The 14,231-nt window shown below is 51.3% G+C and overlaps 1 protein-coding gene across 10 annotated transcripts in view; it reads left to right on the top strand.

The window, feature by feature from the left end:
* mical2b (microtubule associated monooxygenase, calponin and LIM domain containing 2b) overlaps window positions 1-14,231 on the top strand; it is a 403,033-nt gene that overhangs the window by 225,134 nt on the left and 163,668 nt on the right. For 6 of the 10 annotated variants that reach the window (XM_070899462.1, XM_070899461.1, XM_070899469.1 and 3 more), the window contains 3 exons: window positions 7,602-7,712; window positions 9,195-9,296; window positions 10,793-10,885. The exons of 2 other annotated variants lie outside the window; for them this stretch is intronic. In XM_070899462.1, the coding sequence (XP_070755563.1) occupies window positions 7,602-7,712; window positions 9,195-9,296; window positions 10,793-10,885 (306 nt within the window). The remainder of the gene's footprint in view (window positions 1-7,601; window positions 7,713-9,194; window positions 9,297-10,792; window positions 10,886-14,231) is intronic. 2 more of the 10 variants (XM_070899465.1, XM_070899466.1) reach the window with 2 other exon arrangements.

Here is a 14,231-nt window from a genome sequence, read left to right on the forward strand (position 1 = left end):
CCCTCCATCTCTCTTTCCCCTCCATCTCTCTTTCCCCCTCCATCTCTCTTCCCCCCTCCATCTCTCTTTCCCCCTCCATCTCTCTTTTCCCCCCTCCATCTCTCTTTCCCCCCTCCATCTCTCTTTTCCCCCCTCCATCTCTCTTTTCCCCCCTCCATCTCTCTTTTCCCCCTCCATCTCTCTTTTCCCCCTCCATCTCTCTTTTCCCCCTCCATCTCTCTTTTCCCCCTCCATCTCTCTTTTCCCCCTCCATCTCTCTTTTCCCCCCTCCATCTCTCTCCTCCATCTCTCTTCCCCCCTCCATCTCTCTTTTCCCCCCTCCATCTCTCTTTCCCCCCCTCCATCTCTCTTTCCCCCCTCCATCTCTCTTTCCCCCCCTCCATCTCTCTTTCCCCCCCTCCATCTCTCTTTTCCCCCCTCCATCTCTCTTTCCCCCCCTCCATCTCTCTTTCCCCCCCTCCATCTCTCTTTCCCCCCCTCCATCTCTCTTTCCCCCCCTCCATCTCTCTTTCCCCCCCTCCATCTCTCTTTCCCCCCCTCCATCTCTCTTTCCCCCCTCCATCTCTCTTTTCCCCCCCTCCATCTCTCTTTTCCCCCCCTCCATCTCTCGCCCACCCGCCTCCATCTCTCGCACCCCCTCTGCTCCTCTCCTCTGCCTCTCCCTTCCATCCCTCTCCCTTGCCCTGACCTCTCCTGCATCCTTCTCTTCTTACTAATCACTTTGTTTGGCATGTAGTTAACTGGCTGAATGCTGAAAGAATCACTTTGGCTTCTAACCCCATGCATTTCATACAATCATCAAACAACTGTAGAGAAGGAGACCATTCGGCCCGTCGTGCCTGTGCCGGCTCTGTGAAAGAGCGATCCAATTAGTCCCACTCCCACCTGCTCTTTCCTCACAGCCCTGCAAATTTTTCCTTTTCAACTATTTATCCAATTCACTTTTGAAAGTTACTGTTAAATCTGCTTCCACCGCCCTTTCAGGCAGCGTGTTCCAGATCACAACTTGCTGCGTAAAAAAAAAAAAATTCTCCCCTTCTCCCCCTATGGTTCTTTTCCTGATTACCTTAAATCTGTGTCCTCTGGTTATAAGAACATAAGAAATAGGAGCAGGAGTAGGCCATACGGTCCCTTGAGCTTGCTCCACCATTTAATAAGATCATGGCTGATCCAATCATGGACTCGGGTCTACTTCCCTCCCGCTCCCATAACCCTTTATTCCCTTATCGGTTACCGACCCTCCTGCCACTGGAAACATTTTCTCTTTATTTACTCCATCAAAACTTTTCATAATTTGAACACCTCTGTTAAATCACCTCCTTTAACCTTCTCTGCTCCAAGGAGAATAAGCCCAGCTTCTCCAGTCGCTCCACATCACTGAAGTATCAGACTGGACGAGTATTGCAGAATGTGCGGTCTGTCCTATAACGGCAGGAGTGAGCAGATGGAATGCATGGGGTCAGAGGGCGTTCTTTAGTCTGTAGGAATGGCTGGCTGGACTGTAACTCTTTTATTTGTTGCATTTTTGATTAAGCCGTCTCTGCTCTTAAAGCGTTAATGTGGGCCTTCAGTTGAGTGACCCTGATGCTGTGCTCAGCCAGTGTGAAGTGGAACTGCGTGCTTGTGCAAATCTGATACTCGTGTTTGACACGAGGTTGATATCCATGCATGTTGGGGGTTGTCTAATTGTGTTAGAAGTTGAATAAGCTGCGCTATTCCAGAAACATTACTGCATAGGTATATTGGCATAAAAACAAACCGTAATCATCTTAAAAACTTTATTCATTCTTGGACTGTGGCTATCATTGGCAGAAATTTACGTACAGTATCATCGTGGGTATGTTACTGGACATATAATCCAGAGACCTGTACTAATGATCCAGAGGCATGAGTTCAAATTCCACCACAGCAGCTGGGGAATTTAAATTCAGTTAATTAAATAAATCTGGAATAAAAAGCTCGCATCAGTAATGGTGCCTTAATGTATGCACCTGTGAGTATGTGCACAGGTTTGTAGAGCTGTTGGATGCCCCATGTCCGGCCAGTTATATGCCATCTGCGTGGAGCCTTTCCTGCGCCTTCTGCGGACGAGGTTGATGGGACTGGCTCTGCAAGGGCCGGGCGTGGAGGTCGTCCTCTCGGCTTACGCCGATGACGTGCTCCTCACGGTAGAGGATCCCGCTGACCTGCGGAGGACGCGTGAGTGCCAGGAGATTTACTCGGCCGCATCCTCCGCCAGGATCAACTGGGAGAAATGTTCCGGACTCCTGGTGGGTCAGTGGCGGGTGGACTCCCTGCCGGAGGAGCTCAGGCCTTTTGCCTGGAGCACGACCCATCTCCTCTATCTGGGAATCTACCTTAGCCCCGACGAGGAAGCCTGGCCGGCGAACTGGCAAGAGCTGGAGGCCAAGGTCGCCGCTCGCCTTGGGCGCTGGACAGGACTGCTCCGAGTGCTGTCCTACAGGGGTCGAGCGCTAGTCATAAACCAGCTGGTGGCCGCTATGCTGTGGTACCGGCTGGTCACTTTGACCCCTCTCCCTGCGTTTGTCGCCAGGATACAGAAGAAGCTGGTAGACTTCTTCTGGAACAACAGGAAGCACTGGGTCTCTGCCGCGGTCTTGAGTCTCCCGCTTGGGGAGGGCGGTCAGTCGTTGGTGTGCGTCAGCACCCAGCTAGCGACTTTCCGTCTTCAGACCCTGCAGAGATAGATTTACATGGAGCCCCCTCCTAGGTGGCGTGCGCTGGCGACGTATTTCTTCCGCCAGCAGCATGGCCTCAACTACGACACGCAGCTCCTGTTTGAGAGCTTGGGGGGCGTCAGGACTGCCGTCCAGGAGCTGCCTGTCTTTTACAAGGAACTCACCAGGGTCTGGAACAAAGTCTCCACCAAGCGCAGCTCTCCACCGGCTGGAGTGGCGGCTGTCCTGCAGGAGCCGCTGCTCGGGAATCCGTACCTCCACGACCGAGGTTTTAGGTGGCAGTCGGACGAGAGGGCTGTGGCTGGTGAGGTGACTAGGGTCAGGGACCTGCTCGATGGCGGAGGAGCGGGCTGGATGGCGCCAGGCATGCTGGCGCGGCGCCTAAATTCGGCCGACGTCCGCCGCGCTGCCGATGCCATCGAGTCGCTAAAAACAGCTTTGGGCCCTGACTCCGTTAGGTGTATCGAGGAGGCTCAAGCACGTGGGGAGATCCCATCCAAACTGACCCCTGTCCGGACGAAATTCCTCATCGGCGCCAAACCCCGGAACCTCCCTCGGGAGCCGGCGCCTCACAACTTGAGCCGCCTCGGGGAAATCCCCTCCGTGCCTTTCAGTTCTGCGCGGAGGGGTTTCCTGTACGGGCTGCTCCTGCACACACTCAACTTTGCCATCCTCGCCTGCCATCCGGACACGCCATGGCGTACCATCTTGCCGTCCGGAGGAGGCGGGGGTCCCTGATGGAGGGCACTCTACGCGGGAGTCCTCCCACTATTTATCGGGGACTTGACCTGGAGAGTGGTGCACGGAGCAGTCCCGTGCAATAAATTTTTAAGTCGGTTCACGGGCTCCCAGGCCGCTTGCAATTTCTGCGGTGTGGAAGAGTCCGTGTTCTACGTTTTTATTGAATGTACGAGGTTGCAGCCCCTGTTCCAATATTTAAAGGGGCTGCTCCTGAAATTCGGGTTGCACTTCAGTCCCACACTCCTGATCTTTGGGCACCCTGTGCGGAGGGGAGCGGGTAGGTCCGAGGGCCTCCTCGTAGGACTGCTCTTGGGCACGGCCAAGGGTGCCAGCGGGCGGTCGAGGGGGTCGTTCAGCCTGACTGCCTGCCTCTCTTCCGCGGTTACATCCGAGCCAGGGTGTCCCTGGAGATGGAGCACGCGGTGTCCACTGGTACGCTTGCGGTGGGCGCCGGAGGGACTGGAGTGCATCATCACCCCCGGCAACCAAATTTTAATTTGAGCTAAGTTTCCTTTAAAATTTTATTTGAAAATTTGTGGGTTCTTGTGCCCTTACCAAAAGGGGGCACTTGATTTAAATTTATGCTCAAAATAGTTGTAGAGCAGTTGAGTTGGGAGTGGCTTTGCCAGTCACGTGATGTTCACAAGACTCAATAAAACCCCAGCCAGTTGGGTCTCGGTCATCCACGCTGAGGTATGCAGTTGAGAGCCTGGTGGATAAATTGGTAATGTGTAGTGTGATTGTTAAACCTATGTTAATAAACCATGTTAATGGATCAGTTCCTATGGAGTGGAGGGTAGCCAATGTAACCCCACTTTTTAAAAAAGGAGGGAGAGAGAAAACAGGGAATTATAGACCGGTCAGCCTGACATCGGTAGTGGGTAAAATGATGGAATCAATTATTAAGGATGTCATAGCAGTGCATTTGGAAAGAGGTGACATGATAGGTCCAAGTCAGCATGGATTTGTGAAAGGGAAATCATGCTTGACAAATCTTCTGGAATTTTTTGAGGATGTTTCCAGTAGAGTGGATAAGGGAGAACCAGTTGATGTGGTATATTTGGACTTTCAGAAGGCGTTCGACAAGGTCCCACACAAGAGATTGATGTGCAAAGTTAGAGCACATGGGATTGGGGGTAGTGTACTGACATGGATTGAGAACTGGTTGTCAGACAGGAAGCAAAGAGTAGGAGTAAATGGGTACTTTTCAGAATGGCAGGCAGTGACTAGTGGGGTACCGCAGGGTTCTGTGCTGGGGCCCCAGCTGTTTACACTGTACATTAATGATTTAGATGAGGGGATTGAGTGTAGTATCTCCAAGTTTGCGGATGACACTAAGTTGGGTGGCAGTGTGAGCTGCGAGGAGGATGCTGTGAGGCTGCAGAGCGACTTGGATAGGTTAGGTGAGTGGGCAAATGCATGGCAGATGAAGTATAATGTGGATAAATGTGAGGTTATCCACTTTGGTGGTAAAAACAGAGAGACAGACTATTATCTGAATGGTGACAGATTAGGAAAAGGGGAGGTGCAAAGAGACCTGGGTGTCATGGTACATCAGTCATTGAAGGTTGGCATGCAGGTGCAGCAGGCGGTTAAGAAAGCAAATGGCATGTTGGCCTTCATAGCAAGGGGATTTGAGTACAGGGGCAGGGAGGTGTTGCTACAGTTGTACAGGGCATTGGTGAGGCCACACCTGGAGTATTGTGTACAGTTTTGGTCTCCTAACCTGAGGAAGGACATTCTTGCTATTGAGGGAGTGCAGCGAAGGTTCACCAGACTGATTCCCGGGATGGCGGGACTGACCTATCAAGAAAGACTGGATCAACTGGGCTTGTATTCACTGGAGTTCAGAAGAATGAGAGGGGACCTCATAGAAACATATAAAATTCTGACGGGGTTAGACAGGTTAGATGCAGGAAGAATGTTCCCAATGTTGGGGAAGTCCAGAACCAGGGGTCACAGTCTAAGGATAAGGGGTAAGCCATTTAGGACCGAGATGCGGAGGAACTTCTTCACCCAGAGAGTGGTGAACCTGTGGAATTCTCTACCACAGAAAGTTGTTGAGGCCAATTCACTAAATATATTCAAAAAGGAGTTAGATGAGGTCCTTACTGCTAGGGGGATCAAGGGGTATGGCGAGAAAGCAGGAATGGGGTACTGAAGTTGAATGTTCAGCCATGAACTCATTGAATGGCGGTGCAGGCTAGAAGGGCCGAATGGCCTACTCCTGCACCTATTTTCTATGTTTCTATGTTTCTATGTTTCTAACCAGTTCTTAATAGTAATGTTTTGCTATGAATTCTTAAGCAAGAACCCATGAAGCAAATACATTACAAAATGCCATTGAGAATGGAAGTTTCTTCATCAAGAAATTTTGGTGGAATTTCCTTTTATGAGAAGGCAAATGCAAATGGATCCCAGCAAGGAAATATACCAGCAGCATGGTTCCCGAATGAGAGTATGGCAGTATCATTTTTTTAAATGAGTCTTGTGAACATCACGTGACTGGCTAAGTCACTCACAATGCAACAGCTCTACAAACCTGTGAGCATACTCACAGGTGCGTACATTACAGTGACCATGAAACTACAGGATTGTCGTTAAAAACCCATCTGGTTCACTAATGTACTTTAAGGAAGGAAATCTGCCGTCCTTACCCAGTCTGGCCAATATGTGACTCCAGATCCACAGCAGTCTGGTTGACTCTTAACTTCCCTCTGAAATGGCCCAGCGAGACACTCAGTTGTACCAATCTGCTACTAATTTCCCCCAAAGGCAATTAGGAATGGGCAATAAATGCTGCCCACATCCCATGAACAAATATAAAATAAATTTTCCATCACCAGTTGCCCTTGAGAAGGGGGTCGTGAGCCGCTTCTTGAACCGCTGCAGTCCGTGTGGTGAAGGTACTCCCACAGTGCTGTTAGGGAGGGAGTTCCAGGATTTTGACCCAGCGACGATGAAGGAACGGCCGATATATTTCCAAGTCAGGATGGTGTGTAACTTGGAGGGGAATGTGGAGGTGGTGGTGTTCCCATGCGCCTGCTGCCCTCGTCCTTCTAGCAGTGGAGCTTGTGGGTTTGGGAGGTGCTGCTGAAGAAATAGGTGCGGAGGTGTAATTGTGGAGTGATGATTTTATGGAATGCTGTTAATTCCAAGGAATGCTGTTTTTCCTGCATGTTCCCATCTTGATTTGGGGGGTAAATTTTCATCTTCAATGCCTGGGCCAGAATCTGGTGGAGTGGAGCGCAATTTCCATTCCGTTGAAATCAATGGGATAAAAATATGGCGGGTAACTGGAGTACATCGTTCAGTCCTGGGCTCCGCCCCTCAGGAAGGATATATCGGCCGCGAGGGGAGCAGCGCAGAGTCACCAGAATGATACCGGGACTAAAAGGGTTAAAGTTTGCAGACACGTTGCACAGTTTGGCTTGCATTCCCTCGAGTTTAGAAGATTAAGGGGTGATCTAATTGAGGTGTTAAGATGATTGATCGAGTAGATAGAGAGAAATGATTTCCTCTGGTGGGGGGAGTCCAGAACAAGGGGGCATAACCTTAAAATTCGAGCCAGTCCGTTCAGGGATGACGTCAGGAAGCACTTCTTCACACAAAGGGCAGTGGGAATCTGGAACTCTCGCCCCTCTCTTTCCCCCCCCCCCCCCCCCCGCAAAATAAAGCTGTTGAGACTGGGGGTCAAATGAAAATGTCTAAACTGAGTTTGATACATTTTTGGCAGGTAAGGGTACCAAGGGTTACGGAACCAAGGCGGGCAGATGGAGTTAAGATGCAGATCAGCTGTGATCTAACTGGATGACGGAACAGGCTCGAGGGGCTGAATGGCCTCCTCCTGGTGCTATGGGTTGTACAACGAGCATGCGAGCCCCTCAGCCAGGTCACCGCTCAGGCACCGAAGGTGAAGGTTCACCCCGCGGCCTCCTCCATTGTGATTGGCCCTTTCCCTCTGCATGGCTGCCAATGGTTTTCCAGCCCGCAGGTCTTGCGTTGCCAGATTGCGCCTACCCCCTGCCGGGTTTCCCCTCGGCGCTGCCAGTGCCTGTGCCAGACCCATCACGTTACCAGCCAGACCCGCTCCCTCGCCGTCTCATCCCTCTTGTTTCTCTCCTACTTGTCTTTAACCTTTCTTGCCTTCTGCACCCGTAGAGAAAGGCTCTGTCTGTAGCCCAGGGCGACGTTCCCTTTAGCAGGAAGAGCATCAAGGAGCGAGGAGCTCATCTTACTGCACTGTTTGGGGGCAGGACTCTGAGACAACAGGTGTGTGCGCTCTTGGCTTGTGTTTGACCCTCATTCTCAATGATTACGCTGACTGGACCAGTCTTTTAGAAGCCATGATATGGCCAAATGTCTGCAGTGCGAAGTAACAAGCTAAAGTCCACATTCAAGGGCATCACCAGGATAATTAAGGGTCACGGAACCAAGGCGTAGATGGAGCTAATGTACAGATCAGCCGTGATCTCATTGAATGGAGGAACAAGCTCGAGGGGGCGAATGGCCTCCTGTTACTATCTTCCTGCCATTGAAACCAACTGATGGAAAGTAGCAATTGTTTCTGGGTGTTAAGCTGATGGTGGGCTGGAATGACACGGCTCTTAACGTTGCGTTACATGGTGCGGAAATCCCCGTGTGGCCTTGACACATTAATGCTCGGAGGGGAGGTCAGCCGAGAGCTGTCCCTGGTCCCAGCGTCACGGCAACATGTAGGGGGTTTCTGAGTGGGCCAACTGACCCTCCCCGCGGGTGGAGCATGGGGTCTCCAACTGGTGCTTAGCTCACCTGTCTGAGTTCAGCGACAGGTGAGGCATCCTTCCCCTCCCCCTCTCCCCAGCACCACGCTGAAATTTCCCTCTCCTCCCACCCCCCCAACAAACCCACCCCCCCCACACTGGGCACTGGGTCTCCTCCCCGCACCCCCCCCCCTCCACACACTGGGCCTCCCCCCACCCCGGGCTTCCAACCCCCCCCCCCCACACACATTGGGCCACCCTCTCCCCCCCTCATTGGGCCCTCCTCCACACTGGCCACACACCCCCACACATTGGGCCCCCCTCCCCCACACTGGGCTGGGCCCTCCCCCACACTGGGGCCCCCCTCCCCCATTGGGTCCTCCCCCACACTGCCCCCCCCCCCCACACTGGGCCCCTCCTCCCCCATTGGGCCCTCCCCCACACTGCCCCCCCCCTCCTCCCCACACTACCTCCCCCCCCCCCCACACTGGGCCGGGCCCCCGCCCCCCCCCCCCCCCCATACACACACTGGGTGTGGGTGGGGGGCCTGCCTGCACAGAAGTGTACCCTCTGGGGAAAGAAGCGGCCCCTGACCTCTAGCCTAGACCTGGCCTTACCCAACTTTAAATTGCGACCTCCTCTTCTCTTTTAGTGGATCAGTAGATTGGATTCCTTGGAAGGGTTAAATTCCATTCTTGCCTGTTCTCAATGGAACCACTGTGGGGAAGGTATAGGTTCGATGATGGTAAATTCAGTGCTCCCAGTGGGAGCAGCAGCGGGAGAGAGCATTGGTCCGAGAATTGGAGCGACAGTATTGAAACCCGACTCAAACCGATGCTCGATTCAAGCACCGCTCCTACTGGGAAAATGGGCGCTCTACATAATCCTTACTTGCTTTTTGCGTCATTCTGTTAACACGATATTTGCTCACCTTTGCTCTTGTTGTTTTGTGTTTCTCTTGGGCTTTTTCCTCTGCCTTTCCATCATGTTGTTTCAACGCTGGCCCTAACAGCCGCCTGTGTCCGATACAAGCTCATCCCATTCTCTCTCCACTCATGACTCTGCTTCCTCTTCATTGTCTGCCATGGCTCTCCCGCTCGACCCTGCGACACAGGTACTGCCCCGCCAAGGCCATGTGCTGCCCATTCTCAGCAACGTTGCATCCAACTTTTATCCTCTCCCTTTTGTGTCTAAAAACAAGAAAAGAAACAGGTTTTTCGCACGGAGAGTGGAGCATTTTAGAATCGGTTGTTAATGTTAACCAGTGTTAGTCAATTGGGTATTGCCGTTTTTGAGGCGGTGTCACCGTCTGTGTGCTGAATTTACCGCTGGGCGTTGGGTGCAGCCTCAAATTGCCGAATTGAGTTTTTACGGCCAAAGATGAGAGAGCAGCGCTAAAAGGTGGCGTAATAGTGAGAGGAAATTAAGGGGCCAAAATTCCTTCAATAACGCTGTCCGTTAATGCCCGCGATGGGCGGCAAAGTCCTACCGTCGGCGGTGAGCGGCGTCCATGCCTCCCTGCACATTGAGATGGCCATTGGTAGAGGCGCGAAGAGGTAAAGCTGCGCTCTCTAACGCCATCCGCGTGGTGACATCATCCAGCATGCAGCGCCCCCTTGGCGCTGCTCCCGCGATATTCGGTTTGTGCAAGTGCCTCATAGCTAGGCGTCCATACTGCCTGGGGAAAAGTGGTGCCAGCATAGCTGTGCTCGGGCGTATTTGCCCAGAGAGCAAGGTAAGTTTTTTATTTCACCATGTATTTACTGGTTGTACCAGTGGGGAAGTGTGTGTGTGTGGGGCTCGGAGACGTTTGCGTGTTTTTTTTCTCCGTTTTTCCAGCCTCCCGTCGCGAGATTCAGTCGGCCTCCTGAGCTCCCGACCGTGGATGAGTATGTAACTCCACTTCTAGCGCTGCTCTTTCGCCTTTGTGCGGCAAAACTGAATTTGGCAGCTTGAGGCGGTGTCTAGTGTCTGGCGGACCGAAGATTTTCGGCGGGGAATATCGCCGTCGGGGGGAGTTCGATCAGCGGTGTGCACGGTGATGACACGCTTAACACTGATCGGCAGCAGCGGAGCGGTAAGGGGAGATCGGGGCACCACCAGGAGAACTCGGGAGGGCAATTGGGCTATCAGCGGGCATCCCACCAAACGTCGGCGGCCATTCCATTCCACAGCGTGGCCGTCGATTTTTGGGAGTAACAGGCCTGAAGGAGAGGGGCAATTTCAGCCCCTTATCATTGAATCTGCTTCGAAAAATTCTCGTGTAAAATAAACTTTTCTCCATCTCCCTCTTTGGTTCTGTGATGTACACTTTAGAGGGACGCACGTTTAAGGTTATGCGGGTTTTAGCACTTTTTGTTAAGATGGCAAACCGAGGAGTACCATACGGAGACGTGAAGTGTTCTGTCCACGGGTGTGCTTGACAATAAACCCTGGTCATTGCCCCGCTTTTGCTTTGAGACTTGTTAATGCGCATCTTGCACGTTATATTTTCTCTCTAACTACCTTGGCTTTTTTTCTCCTGTTCTTCTCCTTCCCCTTCTCCTTCTCGCTCGCTCTTTCTCTCCTGCATCCATTCTGCCCCACGTGACCTGTTGCCTCTGAGATCAGATACGTGACGTCAAGGCGGCAGCCATTAATTTGGAAAGGATGTTTTTAAGCAGCAAGGATCAGTCCAGTAGTCAGGTCAAGGCTGGAGCGAAGGTGAGTGCACCGCCCAATGTGTCGGACTTCGTGGTCACGCTGTAAAGTCCAAGAACAACTTAATAAGTTGGCAGAAGTACAGAATGAGAACATCAGAATTGGGAGCTTGCTGTGTGTAATTTGGCTGCAGCATTTCCTACATTACAGCAGCGACTACACTCCAAAAAGTATTTTATCAGCTGCAAAGTGCTTTGGGACATCCTGAAGTTGTGAAAGCCGCTGTAGAAATGCTCGAGCTTTCTTTCTCCTACGTCTGGGACCTCGTGCTCCCGTAGTGTTGCTGGAGCTGCTGAAGTCTTGGGGGAGGGAGGGTGGGGCCAACCTGCCGATCTCAAACTGCCCCGCAGACCTGAGAGCGGAACACTTTCCCCCTTCCTCCTCTTCAGAAGGACATAAGAATTGGTAGCAGGAGTCGGCCATTCGGCCCCTCGAGCCTGCTCCGCCATTCAATAAGATCATGGCTGATCTTCGACCTCAACTCCACTTTCCCGCCTGATCCCCATATCCCTTGATTCCCTGAGAGTCCAAAAATCTATCGATCTCAGCCCTGAATATATTCAGAGACTGAGCATCCACAGCTCTCTGGGGCAGAGAATTCCAAAGATTCACAACCCTCTGAGTGAAGAAATTCCTCCTCATTTCGGTCCTAAATGGCCGACCCCTTATCCTGAGACTATCCCCCCTAGTTCTAGACTCTCCATCCAGGGGAAACAACCTCTCAGCATCTACCCTGTCAATCCCCCTCAGAATCGTATCTGTTTCAATGAGATCCCCGCTCATTCTTCTAAACTCCAGAGATTATAGGAGAGAGAAACACAGGCAGCTGGGTATAGCCCCACACCAATCAGTATCACCCTGTTGTATTGTACAGAGGGCGATCGATTATCGTGACTGAATAGGTTGATTAACATTTATATCTCGTAGGATTTCTGCTACTGCATTGGTGCTTGTGTCCACCTTTGTGTAAAACTGCAAATCAGTATCAGAAAGAAAGCATTTGCATTGATAAACCACCTTTCACGTCTTCAGGACGTCCCAACGCACCTCGCAGCCAATAGGTTATTCCTTGAAGTGCAGAAACGAGGCAGCCAGATTGCACGCACAGCAAGATCCCAAAGTCAACAACAAAGGAGGTGAACGAGCAGAGTGTGTGTTTGACTGAGGGAAGAATGTTGGCTGGGAGCTCGCCTGATTCGGCTTTGAATAAACATCCCAGGGAGCCAATGTCTGCAAAGGGAGCCAGGTCTCTGCCTGAGAGAACAGCACATCCGTGATCCTGGATTGCAGGCACGGGTACAGGAGTGGTGCTTCTGAGTCGCAGGCAAGAGACTGAGTCGAGCTGACTGGACTGCAGATTGTGCACACCACTGTAGCACCATTACTGACCCGGGACACCTCTGATTGCTGCGTGAGGTGTGATTGCATAGGAAAAGGAGGAGGCCATTCAATCCCTTGTGCCCATTACATAAGAACATAAGAAATAGAAGCAGGAGTCGCCTATTCGGCCCCTCGAGCCTGCTCCGACATTCAATACCATGGCTGATCTTCGACCTCAACGCCACCTTCCCGTCTCATATCCCTTGGTTCCCTTAATATTCAAAAATCTATCAATCTCAGCGATGAACTCAACGACTGAGAATCCACAGCCCTCTGGGGTAGAGAATTCCAAAGATTCACAACCCTTTGAGTGAAATTGGAACAAGAGGAGGCCATTCAAACCCTCAGGCCTATTACATAGGAACAGGAGGAGGCCAGTCAGCCCCTCGAGCCTGTTCCGCCATTCAATGAGATCATGGCTGATCTGTACCTCAACTCCATTTTCCCACCTTTGCTCTATATCCCTTGATACCCTTACCCGACAGAAATCTATCCACCTCAGTTTTGAAATTTTCAATTGACCCCCAGCCTCCACAGCTTTTTGGGGGCGAGAGTTCCAGATTCCCACTGCCCTTTGTGTGAAGAAGTGCTTCCTGACATCAACCCTGAACGGCCTGGCTCTAATTTCAAGGTTACGCCCCCTTGTTCTGGACTCCCCCCACCAGAGGAAATAGTTTCTCTTTATCTACCCATCAAACCCCATTTTCTGACTGTACCAGAAAGAATTTGGTCGTGGCCAACTCCCCTCTCATCACTTTCATTTTGAATCTTAAGTACAAGAGGCAGGACCTGACCCCACCTTGTGAAATCTCAACCTCGGGCTCGAGTGGAGTATAAACACCGGCACGGACTAGTCGAACCGAATGGCCTCTTTCCGTGCCACATATCCTACGTAATCCTCCGTAATCGTTCTCCGAGAAAGAGCCCCTGTACTGTAAAGAGACCAGGCACTGCGGAACCCCAAAGTGAGGGAGAAATGTTGAGTTTTGAAACCCAAACTTAAATAAAGGTCACTGAGGATTAATATTGCAATATTCTGAAATATTCCCTTTACACTTCATGTTCTGGGCCTCCGCCTGGACTTCAAAGGCTTTTCTTTGAACGGTGAGACCTGTGGCTTTGCTGAGTGGCTGGGCGATGGGCTGGGCCAAGAGATGTTGTGAAGAGGTCAGCCTGGGAATTCTGTCCTGGATGTGCCATCTCCCTGTTGGATTAAAACATGATGGCTTGCTGGGCCACTTCAGCTGACTTCCTATAGAATTATGTAGAATTTTACAGTGCAGAAACAGGCCATTCAGTGGTTGTGGGAGCTTGCTGTGTGCAAATTGGCTGCTGCGTTTCCCACATTACAACGGTGACTACACTTCAAAAAGATGCGACTGCTGCCAACGAACTGGAAGCGTTCTGCACATGCTCGCTTCTGGTTCGTTACGGGAGAGGGCCCGTTAAAAAAAAAAAAATTTACAGCCGGGATGGGAACAGGCTCGTTAGTTTACTCTGTAAAAAAAAAAAAAATAATAAAAAACAGAAGCATCACGCTTCCAGTTGTTGGAGTGCGCAATACACTTCTGCTGCGTAAAAAAATTCTCCTCATCTCCCCCTCTGGTTCTTTTGCCGATTATCCTAAATCTGTGTACTCTGATTACTGACCCTCCTGCCACTGGAAATAGTGTCTCCTTATTTACTCTGCGATTTTGAACCGCTCTATCAACTCTCCCCTTAACCTTCTCTGCTCCAAGGAGAATAACTCCAGCTTCTCCCCATAACTGAAGTCCTCATCCTACAAAGAAGAACATAAGAAATAGGAGCAGGAGTCAGCCATTTGGCCCCTCGAGCCTGCTCTGCCATTCAATAAGATCATGGCTGATCTGATCATGGACTCAGCTCCACTTCCCTGCCCGCTCCCCATAACCCTTGTCTCCCTTATTGTTCAACAATCTGTCTATCTCTACATTAAATATATTCAATG

Source organism: Pristiophorus japonicus, chromosome 14 (assembly GCF_044704955.1).
Source record: "Pristiophorus japonicus isolate sPriJap1 chromosome 14, sPriJap1.hap1, whole genome shotgun sequence".
In the NCBI taxonomy this organism is placed as follows: Eukaryota; Metazoa; Chordata; class Chondrichthyes; family Pristiophoridae; genus Pristiophorus; species Pristiophorus japonicus.